Here is a 15,359-nt window from a genome sequence, read left to right on the forward strand (position 1 = left end):
ATATTTGGTGACATGCACGTCGAGAAAGTGTTCCAGTTCTGGAGTTTATGAGGAGTGCTCGTTTGTTGTTCATGAATGTTCATTAGAAAAAATCGTTTGGCTGTGCTTTTCGTTGAATAGATGTTGCCTGCTTTCTTTGGAACGACAGCTTTCAGATGTCAAAAGCTGTGCAAGCTAAGGCCTAACGATGTTTATTCTTCAACGTGCAACTTCTAGCACTGGTGAGGCGATGTGTAGTGAATATCGAAAATCTTACGTTTGTAATTGAACCATTGTTCACATAGCAGTTAACTGAATGAGTAGAACGAACCACTCACGACTACGAATCAGCTACCAGCAAACTATTGTATCGATGAATCCTAAAAATTTTCAAGCACGAGACTAAAACTACTTCCGGGAAAATTTTTTGACAAATTTATTTATTTATTTATTTATTCTCATGTAACCTAATTACATGAGAAAATCGTTATATATGTATCGTACATTCATAGCCAGTATACAATAAAAGAAACTAAAGCTATACATATGTAATAAGAAAAAAATAAAAAAGTAACTAATCCAAAAATATGACAAAGAAGCTATTGGTTGACACTTAATATATAATTTTTCAACCCAGTAAAAAATTCTCTAGGGGGTTGGACAAAGCTGAGTTCGGACATTAATAGTGTATTATTTGTGACTTTCAGCATCGTTACGATTGGGGTACCTTGAGTCGTGGTGACTAATGGTATTTCAAAAAAAGGGGTTGATCGTGTAATTTTAATAGGGTTTCTTCGGTTCATCAAACTACGTAACTTGGGACAGTTGAGATGATTATTATAAATTTTGTAACATATTGCAATTATTATGTATAATCTTCTATTCTCTAAACTCGAGATTTCAAATTCTTTCCTGAGATCATTAGTTCTCACAGTATTATGATCTGGGTAGACTCCATATTTCTTATATAATATATAAATGCCGCAGTAATCTATTTTGAATTTTCTCCAGATTATTTTTATATATAAAATAATACGGGTGCCAAACGGCTGCACAATATTCGAGTTTGGGTCTCACCAGAGCGTTATATATCCTAATGACTGTTTGGTAATTTCTAAAATGTTTACTTTGCCTCAAAACAAAACCCAAACTCCGTAAACCCTGTGTGTTTTTTAAATGACAGGGTTGAGTCATATCGTACCCCCAAATCTTTAACATTACTTACTCGTGCCAACGTGATATTTTCCATTTCATATGCATACTCTATTTTATCTTTCTATCTTGTGCAAGTCATTACAATACATTTTGACGTATTAAATGGTGACTTATTTTTCACACTCCATTGGTAAACATTTTCAATATCCTTTTGCAGCTTACTACAATCTTGAACACAATCTATCTTTCTATAAAATTTAAGGTCATCGGCAAAGAGTAAATAATTTGAATATTTAATTTCCGCTGATAGATCATTAATAAAAATTAGAAACAATAGAAGCCCTAGATTTGATCCTTGGGGCACTCCTGATTTTGATTGGTACTCATCTGAATAGTTGGTACCGAATTTTACTCCGAACGTTCTCTCATTTAAATATGATGCTATAAATTTGTTAGTTCCTTTAATAGCTCCACATAGAGAAAGTTTATTCAACAATACATCATGATTTACTTTGTCGAACGCTTTTTGGAAATCTGTGTATATCACGTCGACCTGAGAAGAATTTTCCAGACTTCTAAGTACGTCATGACTAAAAGATAACAGATTTGTGGAAGTTGACTTTTTTGGCACAAAGCCGTGCTGTTCTTCATTTATTAAATTCTTTACTTTGTGCCACACTTTAGCATATATTATCTGTTCGAAAAATTTACCAGGAGCAGGTAACACAGCAATTGGCCGGTAATTTTCTATAAGTGATATTTTACCAGATTTGTGTATAGGAGTTACAATAGCACGTTTCCATTGTAATGGAAACTTATTTTGTCTCAATGAAAGATTATATATATAAATCAACGGGTCTTGGAAAAACTCCGAACAACCTTTTATAATATAAGGTGGGATATTATCTACACCAGCACATTTTTTTGGCTTGAGTTTTTTTAATGCTCTGAAATAGTCAGTTACTGTTACTTCGTCTAATGAAAAATCGGAGTTTTCTTCAGCAACGATATTAAAGTTGTATTGGGCCGTATGCTTGCAATATACAGATTCAAAATACTCACCAAAGCTATTTGGAACCTCAGCGTCGCTGAGTTTTATATTATTGTACTCAAAGACCGAAGACGAAGAAGAATTTTTTTTGTTACTTTTTGTATACGTCCAAAATGTGCTGGTGTCAGTTTTAATAGCATTTTCAATATCATTGATGTAGTTATCAAAACCTTGTTTTATCAAGCGTTTGAGATGTTTTCTTTCTGTGTTATATAAGGTCATATAATTGTTTGATAAATGTTTGAGTTTTCTATATTTATTTTTATTCCATAAACATTCTTTTATGTCTTTAGTGAACCATATAGGGTATTTATTTCTTTTTTTGGAAGTTTTTGGAATGACTGTGTCTAAAACCTTATATAATTCTGAATAGAAAAAATCAACAGCAATATCAACCTCATTCAATTGAAATAATGGTGTCCAGTCGATATTTTGAATAGATTGAGTCAATCTGAGAAAATCACATAATTGAAAATTATAATATTTTACTGATTCGATATCACGAGTTTTTCTAATGATCTCATCTGTAGCGAATATTTCAATATACAAGGCAGGATGGTTAATATCCTCCTCTGAAAGCGGAAAGTCTGACTTCGACACATGAATACAAGATGCATTCTCCTGTGTGACTAATACAAGGTCTAATTTACGGTTATTGATATTATTAATTTCATTACAGTTCTCAAAACCATTAATTTCCAGGAAATCGAGAAAAAATTGATGTTTCTCATCCTTATTATTATGTTCTAGATTTGGTAATTTGATTTATGGACCTATATGATTTATAATCAAGTACAATTCATAAGTTTTGCAAGATTTCATTCATTGCTTCACGAAATATCGTGTTTTTGAATAAACAATGCATAACAAATTCATGCACAAATAGAAGGTTTACCATCTTCTGGATATTTTGAAAATTATTTAAATTGTTTGATACTCGCTACGAATATTCAGAGCCAATGTTTCCAAATCTCTCTTCTGATTTTCTTTCTCAATAATTCATAATTGTATGAAATGAATTTTTCCTTCAAATGGAATCTGAGTCCAACAACTGAGTATTCGTGATCCAATACCAAACAGTGCTGTTTCGACAAGTCAACGGCTAATTAGTGGTGCTAGGCTGAATCACGGATGAATCATCGGACTTGAAGTTCCTTGATGTTCAATCCTACAAACGTGTCAGCGATGCCATCTCACCCTATGGAAAATCCGTCTCACTTGATGAAAAAAAAAATTCAATCGACGATAATCAAAGATGAACAAGTATTTCAAAGGCGGTCCTCTACGAAACCAAGCTTCGACGTCGATCGTTGAGATCGTCGGTCGATTAGATTCATAGTCATATTCGAGAATACCAGCGTTTATGATATTCAATACCAGATAGAGCACAAAACTGCATAAAATGCATACAAAAGTGTCATACGCTCATTCGTGCTTTCTTTGATATTTCTTAATTATTTTTTTTATGAAAATAATTGAAACTTGAAGAGCAGAAACTTTTTTGATACTGATATCAAATTCGGTTGTGCTTGAAATCATTCTCAAACATTGTATCAGAATGAAAAATCTATTCGATTTGAATTCTTTCTATTAAACAATATTCTTCATTTACCAACTAGTAAAAGCTACATTGGTTAAGGCTTTCGCAGTCGACATTTTCTGTCCACGGTGAATCATCAAGATAAAGAAACCTCTGAAGAAGCCAGTTACTCGTGATAGCGAAACGTTTCCACCACTGTCCTGAACTGTTCAACCCTTATAAGAAAGATTTACTAACAGCTAATCGTTTGTTTCAGCCATCCTGACGGAAGATGTCACGTAAGGATTAGCATAATTTTGGGAGGACTCAGCATGTTGGCAAAGGAAACTGGTGTCACTATCTTCATACTCAATTTGGTTTACGATTTCTACCTCAACTGGCCTAACTTAAAAAGGTCAGTTATAGAGTTTGGTTATTTATTGGTTATTTATTTGGTTATATTTATATTTAGGTGTAAATCTCTCGGAATACTCTTCAGTGATATGATTTTATCAATAGGACCCTCAGAGGGGTAGATATTTCCTGAAAATAAGAATTTTACACATCCTTCACTTCTTTATCAGCCCCATGCTGTTGGTCAGCCCACAGTTATACAAATCCCTCTATGAAAATCATCTTGGTCAGCCCTACCGAAGGGCTGACCAGGAACGCGATCCATTCCAGTGTATAAGTGGATTTCATGGTGAGGGTAACAAGGGTTTTTGAAACCCTGGCAAATCATGTTTTCAAGAGTTGGACTGTGTTAGTTTACCGGAGAAAAAAAATATTAGGAAAAGAAAAAGATGCGGCTACTATTGACTATTTATATATTTCATATAGTTTCAGTATTATGTGTGATTGATGACTTGTTTATTTTGTGGTAATTCATGATCACTTCAATGAAATGAATAAAACCACTTTTGTCTAATTACCACTAGTTGATTTCATTTATACGACTGATTTCAGGTTTGACCCCATTATCAAGAATTTTTTTATACTTGATTATGGGGTCAAACCCGAAACCGGTTATATATATCAAATCAACTGTAAGTAATTAGTCAAAAGTGTTTTTATTCATTTCATTGAAGTTTCAGTATTCCTACGGATTCTGCGATTGCTTGACACGCGTTATTTATTTTGGCGCTTTCAGAACCGTTAGGATCTTTGCAATGGTCATAATGCTATTCAGTTCATTGGCTTTCCAATATTTTGGTATAGTTAGGGAGTACTTATTTTCCTCATAAATGGGTATATGACGATTACAAATAACATAGAAACCACCTAATTTTAAGTAATTGACCGTTTTCCAATTTCCAACTCTCAAATGGAATCTGATTTTCCTGTGTTTTCGTTTTTATTTCGAATGGATGTTTCAAATTTGGTATATCGATTTAATAACATCAATGTGTGTGCTTTTCTATAGAAAGTAGCAAGTATTAGACCAAATATAATACTTCACGGAACCTTATCGAATTTTTTTTATTCGAGTAGAAATTACAGTTTGTCCAGGACTGTTCTAAGAAATATTCATAATGCATGTGTTTTTTCAAACATTACGATATCCATTTTTAATCACTAGTGGATAATGAAATCGTTACAGATAGGCAATTAGGCAAGTTCGTTGAATATGTCAATTCCATCCACCCGTCAATAAAATGTATCACTGAGAGGTAGGTGAATGATTCAATAAATTAACTTGACTCAATCATTACAAAAAATAACAATGAATATGAATTCTCAATTTTCCACAAACAAACTTACACGGACATTATCATACATATTTCCTCTACACACCCTTACCAGCAAAAGGTGGCTGCATTCAATAGTATTTTTCATAGACTATTGAATATTCTACTGTCTGAGAGTAATTTCCAGAGAGAGTTGAGTTTGATCATATGAATCAAACAAAAACTACAAAAGCAAGACATGGACCAGGTCTAGTCAAATTCAAAATGCGATAACGTCAGTTATAAGACATAAGTTATAAGTTGTAAGATTATCATTTTTAGCTGAACCAACTAATGATATTGTCCGTTTTTTTAAGAAAGAATGCGCAAACTTAGCTCACAGAACAAATAATAGTCCGAATGATAGTCTATTAAAAACAATAATTACAAAACTTCGGTATCGGATAGATCAGGAGTATATGAGCTGACTTGTGGCTCTTACCCAAAACTGTTTATAGGCCAAACATTTTCAGAAGAATTAAAGGCCACATATGTAGTTTTGTAAATAGAAAGACCAATTCCACATTTGCAAACCACCTTTTAGCAGAAGGATATAACTTCAGTCATGAATACGACATGTTACATTTATAAGAGAACAGTTTGAAATTCAATTTTCCAGAATGTTGAGAAATCAATAGATTCAAGAATTCGGGTAATTTACTAAATGATCAATTCAAAAAGTGGTAGAATTGAATTGAGTTCTTGTTTGCATCTAAAATATAGGGAAAAGAAATATTCATCATTATTTGAAAATAGAAACTGGCTGCAATCAAAGAATACGTTAAAAATTGTTATAGAAAGATGAAATAATATTAATATTTTTTATTTGATATATTTCAACCCACGTTGTAGTTCAATTTTATTGGATTTTTTTTATTTTCTCAGACTACGTGTGTAATATTTTATTGAAGAATTATTGTCAGCAGTTCTCAAATTGAAGAATACTTCATTCATATGAATGTTGATTCATCCCGATCAAATTTTTTGTGTGCTGAAATATTCCAAGCCTTTTTTACTTTGGTTGAAATGTCTGCTGCAGGTCATAATCGATGATAATATGACGTATTTATCGTCATGAACAGTCAACATAATGAAAAAAACATTAGAGAATCCTGTAAAATCCTCACCGTTAATAAGTTCATTTTATTCAATCTGAACAACATCGAACCTCTAAAACCTGGAAGCGAGTTTTCGAAAAAACTATTGCAAAGAAAAAAAAATTGAAACTCATAACTAATATCTGTTTTACAAATTATATTTTACCTTATGTCGGTCATTCACAATTTCGTTACTGACATGTCATAGAAATATACTTGGTGTGATTTTTACCTGTTTTTTGAACTATGTTATAAAATCCGTAGTGGTGCTGCGGATTTTTGTATAGAATTTATTGGAATAGGTAGACATTCTGAATATCCCCTATTCATTTTTCAAGAAATTCATTACCAAATCATTCATTGTTCAGTATGTATATTCATTATTATTTGTTTACTTTCTGTTTTATTCTGTTTTATTCTATATTTAGTTTGATGTTCAGTTGTTGTTATTAAAACAAGGATAATAAAAGAAACTTTTTTGACTGACATTGAATTTCAATATTTCGTTCTTCGAAACCGGATCAAACCTAGATATTGCAGGTAGAACACAACATCAATTGGTCCTTCGAGCCGGATTAAACCTAGATATTTCAGGTAAAACACAACATTAATTGGTCCTTCTACGCCTTTACCGAATCAACCTATTGAGACATGTCAAAAAATCGAAGGAGCAAGAGATTAGCGAAAAAACGAGAAAAGGAAGCGATTCCTATCAGTAGTGAAAGGGAACAAGACAACATTTCTTCTCGTGGCTTACATTTGGAGCAGAGTAATGACATTGTTGACAAAAACTCCACTTATGAGTACTTGCGTGCAGACAGCAAGAAGAAAATATCACGGCAGGGTTATATTCAAGAAAGGAAATCGATTAAGTACAAGACTAGTGTCGCCCGTTCAGAAAAAGTCAAAAAAGAATTGATGATTCGGGCAGAAATCAAGAAGAAAGAACTGGAGCAGAAATTATTGAAGAAATAACAAGAGATTATTGACTCACAATTAGCCTACGAATTATCACAAATGGAATATGAATCTTTGGATGCATCAGTGGAAGATGAGTCTCCATCATGTGGATCAGGGTCAGTGAATAACAATGGTTCGAATGTTCAAAAATGGGTAAACGAGTTCACTTGAAATGGTAATAATGACACAAAAAATTGCACGCCTTGCTGTTCTCAGGTAAGTGAACCATTTTCTACATTGTAACACGCAGAAATATATCCTACTCCTAAAAATGCAAACAACTGTCAAAATAACGTTAGGAAAAATTTCAATTCACGTGAAATGTCTAGTCAATCAGTTGACAATAATGACATAAAAAAAATGTTGACTAGACAGAGTGTTTCGAAAGACTTGCCAATTTCTAATGGGAAACCTACAGAGTTTTCAAACCTACCAGTTTGAAAATTCTACTGCTTCGTGTGGTTATTCAAAAGAGGAGAATCGAAGCAGGTTACAGAAATGTCTTCAATGTTCTGCCAAAAAAATAACACAAGCATTATTGATACTTCTGCAAAATGTAGATGAAGTGATAGAATTATTGAAAATTGGATTTGGTCAATCTGAACATATTATTACTTTATTACTCGATTCCAATAATTGAGGAAGACAAATTAGATATTTTGATAGCATTTGCAGATGAAGTTGAAAATTTTGTATGTACTGTCCAGTCACTGAAGGAGAATGAACACTTATGTAATCCTTTGCTATTACAAGAACTTCTGAATAAAGTACAGACTTCTTACAAATTGAAATGGGTAGAATATATTACTGAGAAAACAGTGAAAAATAAACTTATTGACTTTTGTTGATGGTTAGGATCCAAAGCTAATGCAGCTTGTCAACTTCAAATTCCACAAATTTCAGATTTCAAGGCTGATAAAGAAAATTACAGAAATAAAGATATCACTTTAGCCACAAAATTTGTTAACAAAACATGCATTTGCTGTAAAGATCCATTTCATGGTTTATTTGCATGTCATGTTTTCAAGTCGTTTTCCGTTGATGAAAGTTGGTCATTTGCGATAAAGAATAAAATTTGTTTTTCTTGTCTGACACCTTTTCATGGTTCGAAAAATTGTAGCAGAAAAAAGATATGTACAGAAGATGAATGCAAGAGAGTATATCATGAGCTTTTACATAAAAATGAAGATAATAGAAAAACAAATAGCAGAAAAGAAATTGATATGTATGCTCTTTTGGACGATGCTAGTACCGTAACAATAATTGATGAAAATCTCCCTGATGATATGGTTCTTGATGGTCCCCAAAAGTCTTTATGTATCCAATGTACAAATAATCAGACAGAAGAGCAGGATGACTCAAGAATTGTTACTTTCGAAATATCGTCGAAAACGTGTAATTCTTATTCGAATTTATATTTGAGGCATGTTCGAATAATCAAAAATCTTTCGTTGCCAAAACAAACTGTCGATATTGATCAGATTTCTTTGAAATATCCTTATATTGACAACAAAATACAATCTATGATCGATGTACGTCCCAAAATTTTGATTGGTCAAGACAATTGGCCATTGTTGGTGAGCAAGAAAATAATTTCGGGGCCTTGGCATAGGCCCGCTCCCACGAAAACATTGTTAGGTTGGGTAGTTCACGAAAATTTACATCATAGTAACGATGATATGAAAAAATTTGTTTATTTTGTGGATTTGAAAGAAAAAGATGAACTAAACATTCCTCATGACCTGGTTAAAGAACAATGGAAAATGGAATAATTTCCTACTTCGAAACAATCTTTATCCAAAGAAGACATTAGAGATCATGGATTCTACAATACGGAGAATAGATGACAAGTTTGGAACAGAACTACTTTGGAAAAAGAATAATCATCATTTACTGAAAAGTAAAAAAATGCCCTAAGAAAACTCGTTTGTACGAGAAGGAGAATACACAAAGATGAAGAGTCTCGTCGAACCACCAAGGGACCAGAATTTTTGTACAAAATTTTGGCCTGTTGTACAAATAATAATGGACAAAAAGTAGACATGGAAGAAAATGATGTACTTGTTCATGTAGATATGAACGATAAAAAAAAAGACTGATCCAAATAAATTCTCTAAGTGGCAAAAATTATTGAGATCAACCGCTTGGATATACAGATCCATACAAAATTGTGAAATAAGAGCAAAAACTCCAGGTGAATTAGAATTATCAGAAATAAAACAAGCTGAGAAAAATCTATTTAGCAAATGTCAAAAGGAAACATTTAATAAAGAATTGAACTCTTTGAGAACTCATGGCATTCTGAACAATACGAGTCGCCTGTATACATTGGATTGGTTCCTTGATGAAGAAGGATTGATCAGATGGGGTGGAAGATTGGATAATTACAAACTTTCAGATAAATATGTGAAAAGATCGATAATTTCAGACCCGAAACACAAAATTACGAAACTGCTTATATTTTATCATCACGAGAAGTTCAATCACCATGGACAAAACACTGTATTCAATAGCACGAGACATAAGTTTTGGATACTACGAATGCGACAAGCTATCTGCAGTTGCTGGGAAACTGCCAAAAGGCTAAGAACAGGAAATCTTTGCCGAAACCTCTGATTATGGGACAGCTTTCAACATGTAGAATAAAACGAACAGTGAGATCTTTTATAAAAACCGGAGTTGATTATTTTGGACCTCTTTTAGTTTCGGTCAAGAGAAGTCGCGAGAAACGATATGAGGTGATATTCACTTGTATGATGACAAGAACAATTGACTTGCAAGATTGCACACGACCTGAGCACGAATGGTTTCATTCATGTTTTTCGACAATTTGGTAGTAGATGAGGTTTTCCGCAAGAGATTTATAGTGACGATCTAGAGAATTTCAAAAGAAGTGACAGACAGCTCCAAAAAGGATTGGAATCGTTTAACCAAAATAAAATAAGGGAACTTCATGCGTTGAAAAATGTGAAGTGGTTTTTTAACCCGCCATTAGCTCCTTTCATAGGTGAATCATGGGAGAGTTTTTGCAGAAGTGGAAAATATTTTGAACTCGAGACCACTTACCAATTTACCCAATGATCCTGATGATATGAAGGCTCTAACTCCAAATCATTTCTTGGTTGGAACTTATCATTCAGCATTACCTTGTCCTGGAACTGATGAAAGAGATTTGTGTTTATCGAACAAATGGAAGGCAGCACAAAAGCTCACAGATGTATTCTGGCAAAGGTGGGCTAAAGAATATCTACCATCTCTAGCATAATGAGATGAATAGCACCAGCAGTGGAGAAATGTCGAAATAGGGAATATTGTACTATTTTATGACGCCAATAGTCCACGGAACATTCGGCTGAAAGGAAGAATTACAAATTTTCACCCTGGGAAGGATGGCAAAATCAGAGTGTTTGACGTTGTTACAGCTTCTGGAACAACATTCAAGTGAGCTGTATCTACACTTTGCATACTTTATGTATTCAAAGAGAAGTCTCCCGAGAATAATCTGATTTAAAGTCATTTCTTTCATTCGAATCAATTACTGCGGGAGAGAATGTTCAGTATTTATATTCATTATTATTTGTTTACTCTCTGTTTCACCCTGTATATAGTTATATTCCGTTTGATGTTCAGTTGTTGTAACTAAAACAAGGAGAATAAAAAAAACATTTTTGACTGACATTGAATTTCAATATTTCGTTCTTCGAGACCGGAATAAAGCTAGATATTTCAGATAAAACACAACATTCATTATATTGTAGATTTTTCATTTGTGATATAAATGTCATTTCTCATTTATTCATTTCTACTCAGTCACACTCCGATTATTTTTGTGCCGGCAGTTTTTCAAATCTGCGCTATTTAGGTTAAGGCGTCCATACCAAATCATTTGAATTCGGAAATCTACCATTTGAAAATATAACTAGCGACAAACAGCAAAAGTATATTGATACTTTCAACTCATAACATACCCAAATGTTTGCATCTAAAATAGCGCAAAAATAAAAGATACTTCGACAAGCTAAATGGAAGAACGCACTATTAGTTTGAAGGTGATTGACAATGTTTCATGTTGAATTTCATCAGTTAGGACTTCCATTGTTTGATATATAAAATGATTTGAAATCTCTGAAAGCAATAAAACCTAAAATGAAATGATAGTGGAATAAAATATAAGTAAGAATAGAAAAATTGAACAAAAAATAAAAAGTTAAGAGATTCCAAGCCAAGTAAATTCACGATGTTTCAATTGTTAGTATCCACAATCGTCTTCGGATGATGACTGGACTGATTCCTCCGAAAGATAACTATTTATGGGTCATTCGAGTACTTTCACTTATCTCCGCTTTCTTTCTTCTACTTCACCGGTTTAGTGTATTTTTTTTGTTTTTTTTGTTCAATTGTTCTATTTTTATTAGTATTTTATTTCACTATCATTTCATTTCAGGTTTTTTTGCTTAATATAATTGTCATTTTTAGGTATTGATTTTTTATTCTTTTTATTAGTTCTTTCAGGGATTTCAAATCATTCTATAAAATATCAGGCGATGGAAGTCCGAACTAATGAAAAGGCTATTATTATCCTAACTAGTAAGGAAACAGTACATTTCCGTACGCGACACAGATATCCGAAAAAGCTGATTTCGGGTAAGTAGTCGATAGTGGGAAAGTATGACTTCAAATCAAGAATTTTTTTACAAGTGAAAATGTTATGAAGCGCTAAAAAAACTTCTCTATGCGGAACAATTCCTGATCTTAATTGTTGGTTAATTAAGGGTGATCCACGCTCACACACGCTTGTACATGAAAACATACAAAACATGAACTTAAAAAAAATCCATCTCTATTATCGGATTTCTGCACCCCGAGAATGTAGTTAGAATATTATTCATCATTAAATGCAAGTGCAGTGTTGCCTGATTGTGGGCTGACCAAGATGCTATCCATTGAAAGTGTTCGTATAAACCTGGGCTTACAAATACACTATTCACATCAGGTGTATACAATTGCACAGCCGCGCCGCCTGAGTTTTGTGAAAGTAGATGGTGTATCAGCTATGTGTATATGGTGTAATTGTCGGCCCAACCAAAAGTTTGCCAAACGTCATTTACCATGATAACATGTCCCTAGAACAGTATATACAGTGGGAAACGTTGGTGAGCCCAAAACCGGGAAGACCGACGTTTCCAAGGGCTGATCAGAGGACGCGTCGTATATTCTACGGGCTGACAAATTACCGTTTAGATATATATATATATATATATATATATATATATATATATATATATATATATATATATATATATATATATATATATATATTTTATAGAAAATATCATTATTATTATTAGCAGAAAAAGCTAAATATTTCACCTGAACTCTATAGTACCCTATTTTCAAGCAGATAGCCATACAAACCCACAGTTTAGGCAGAACCAATAAATTTGCAGAAAAAAGTAATATGAAAGAACTCAGGTAGGTATTCGAAAATCTCATCTAAATTCTATGCACAAGTGTCAGAATTCGTTAATATGGCAATTCTTATAGAAAAATAAACATTGCATAATTTTTGACAGAGCCCAAAAGATAGAATAAATCACAAATCTTTCATTAAAGCAAGTTCAAATTGTGATATTTGCTACATAATCTAGATTAGAAATTAGTCATAAGAATTTTCTGTACAAATTAGTGAATAAGAATAGTCTAAGCCCATAGAAACTAAAGTGGGTGGAAAAAGTGAAATAAAATTCGCGAGTGCCGTGAAAAGGACGCGTATGACGACTTAGCAACGATAGTTGTGTATTGAGGAGATTGTTTTTTGGCAAGATTTTGGTGAATTGAGTATTTTGTACCGGCATTTATAAAATCATCAAAATGTAAAGAAAAACTACAAAAACTAAGCAAAATCCAAGTTATATCCTCTCAAGAAAGGTTCACTATAGCAGGGTAGTAAAATTTTCACCTGACGAGCAGATCCAGAAAAGAAAATCCTGGTTGAAAAACTTCACCACTCCAGACCACATCGTCACCTGCATTTTGCCAATGAATTTATTCTATATCATCGTTCGTGGAGAACTTCCTTGAATTTTCGAGGTATTTATTTGTAGCCTGAACTATTACAACAGTTTTTTTCGAACATTTAAAATCGTGCAAACCAAATAAACTTTCATTTCCTCGCACCAATTTCCTAGAGAACTTTTTTTACGCCCTTCTTTCGAATTTTCAAGTCATCTATATCCGTTATTGACTGCTGTTTGTAATTATGTTTGTGAAATTACATTATTTTCTGTAAAATTTTCCACATAACCAAAGAATAACTCATAATTCTTCAACAGTACGTTCAGAAATCTATCCCGAGCAGAACGCTCTCAAGTTTGTTGAATATTCTGATAGAGTGCGTTCCATTTATAGCTTGACTCGGAACTTGAAATCCTTTGGTTATTAGCATTCAGTTAAACCTGATATTAGCAAGCCAAAAGATAAGTTATCTAGCGCAGAGTAGTGCGCTAGATAACTTATCTATAGCGCTAGTTTGTGTTCATATTTTGAGTGTTTGAATGTTTGAACCTTTATTTATTTGTATAAATATAACAAACAACATATTTGGCGAACCCTTTCCTGGAACCCAACCTGAGAAAAGAGACTGCATGTTTCTTTGGCAGTGACTGAGCTGAGCTATTTATATAGTCTTATTACCTGAGCTGCCTCTCCTGTCTCTGTTATTGTACCTGTATTGTCATGTACCGAGTTTTGCCTCTGAAGTTGAGCGGTCTGATTGCTTGTGCGAAGTGATAAAACGGATCTCCATGTTGATCGTAATCTTTGCGCATCATCCCTCTTGTTCATATTATTAGGTCGTTTTTCAATTTCGATTGCCTCTCTGATTGTTCGTGAGTAAAAGTTTTCGTTGCTTGCTAGCATTTTTGTGTTGTCGAAATTGATGTTATGTCCTGTTTGAAGTACGTGTTGGAAGAGAGAAGACGTGGTGACTTTTCCCTTCACTGCTAGTTTGTGTTCATCTTTGCGAATGTTGATTCGTCTGTTGGTCTGGCCGATGTAAGTCCTGTCACAATCATGGCATGGTACTTCATACACTCCTTGTGATTCCAGTGGTATCTGATCCTTGGGATTACGAAGCATGGACCTTATTGTTCGTTCTGGTACGAACGAAGTTGATATGTTATGTCGGTGAAGAATTCTGCTGATTTTATCTGTTGTTCCTGCAATATATGGTAGTGTGGTTGTTATGACCGGTGTATCTCGAGTTTTTTGTTGTTTCCGTGTGGTCTTGGCAGCCGCTTTTATACTTCTTTCTGAGTAGTTATTCATTTGTAGCGTTGTTTCGATGGTGTTCAACTCTTGTTGTCTGTGATCGTTGTCTGCCAGCCTCCTCGAACGTGTAATGAGTGTTTTTGCCACCGCGTGAATTTGTTTTGGGTGGTGGTGTGAATTTGCGTTTAGGTACCTGTTCGTGTGTGTTGGCTTTCGATATACCGTGTGACCTAATGTTCCGTCTGGCTTTTTCATAATCAGTACATCGAGAAATGCGAGCTGGTTGCCTTCTTCAACTTCTTTCGTAAATTTAATGCGTGGATGGATTTCATTCAAATGATTAAAAAACCTGGACAGTTCCTGGTGACCATGAGACCAAATCACGAAGATGTCATCGACATACCTCAGCCAGAGTTTAGGTTTCAAGGGTGACGTTGCTATTGCTTCGGTTTCGATTTCTTCCATAAAGAGATTGGCAACAACGGGTGATAGTGGCGAGCCCATTGGTGCCCCTTCAATTTGTCTGTATCGTTGGTCGTTATAGATGAAGTAAGTGTTTTTGATGCAATGTTCCGCCAATGTGATGATATGCTCTTCCGCGA

At 33.8% G+C, this 15,359-nt stretch overlaps 1 protein-coding gene across 1 annotated transcript in view; it reads left to right on the forward strand.

Moving 5' to 3' along the window:
* Positions 1–15,359, forward strand: part of LOC111505504 (protein O-mannosyl-transferase TMTC1) — an 816,809-nt gene that overhangs the window by 502,741 nt on the left and 298,709 nt on the right. The window contains exon 5 of the mRNA XM_074179103.1: positions 3,982–4,119. Within this exon, the coding sequence (XP_074035204.1) occupies positions 3,982–4,119 (138 nt within the window). The remainder of the gene's footprint in view (positions 1–3,981; positions 4,120–15,359) is intronic.

This window comes from Leptinotarsa decemlineata, unplaced genomic scaffold, assembly GCF_025532065.1.
Source record: "Leptinotarsa decemlineata unplaced genomic scaffold, Ldec_3_MD MMD2_tig00004307_RagTag_RagTag, whole genome shotgun sequence".
Lineage (NCBI taxonomy): Eukaryota > Metazoa > Arthropoda > Insecta > Coleoptera > Chrysomelidae > Leptinotarsa > Leptinotarsa decemlineata.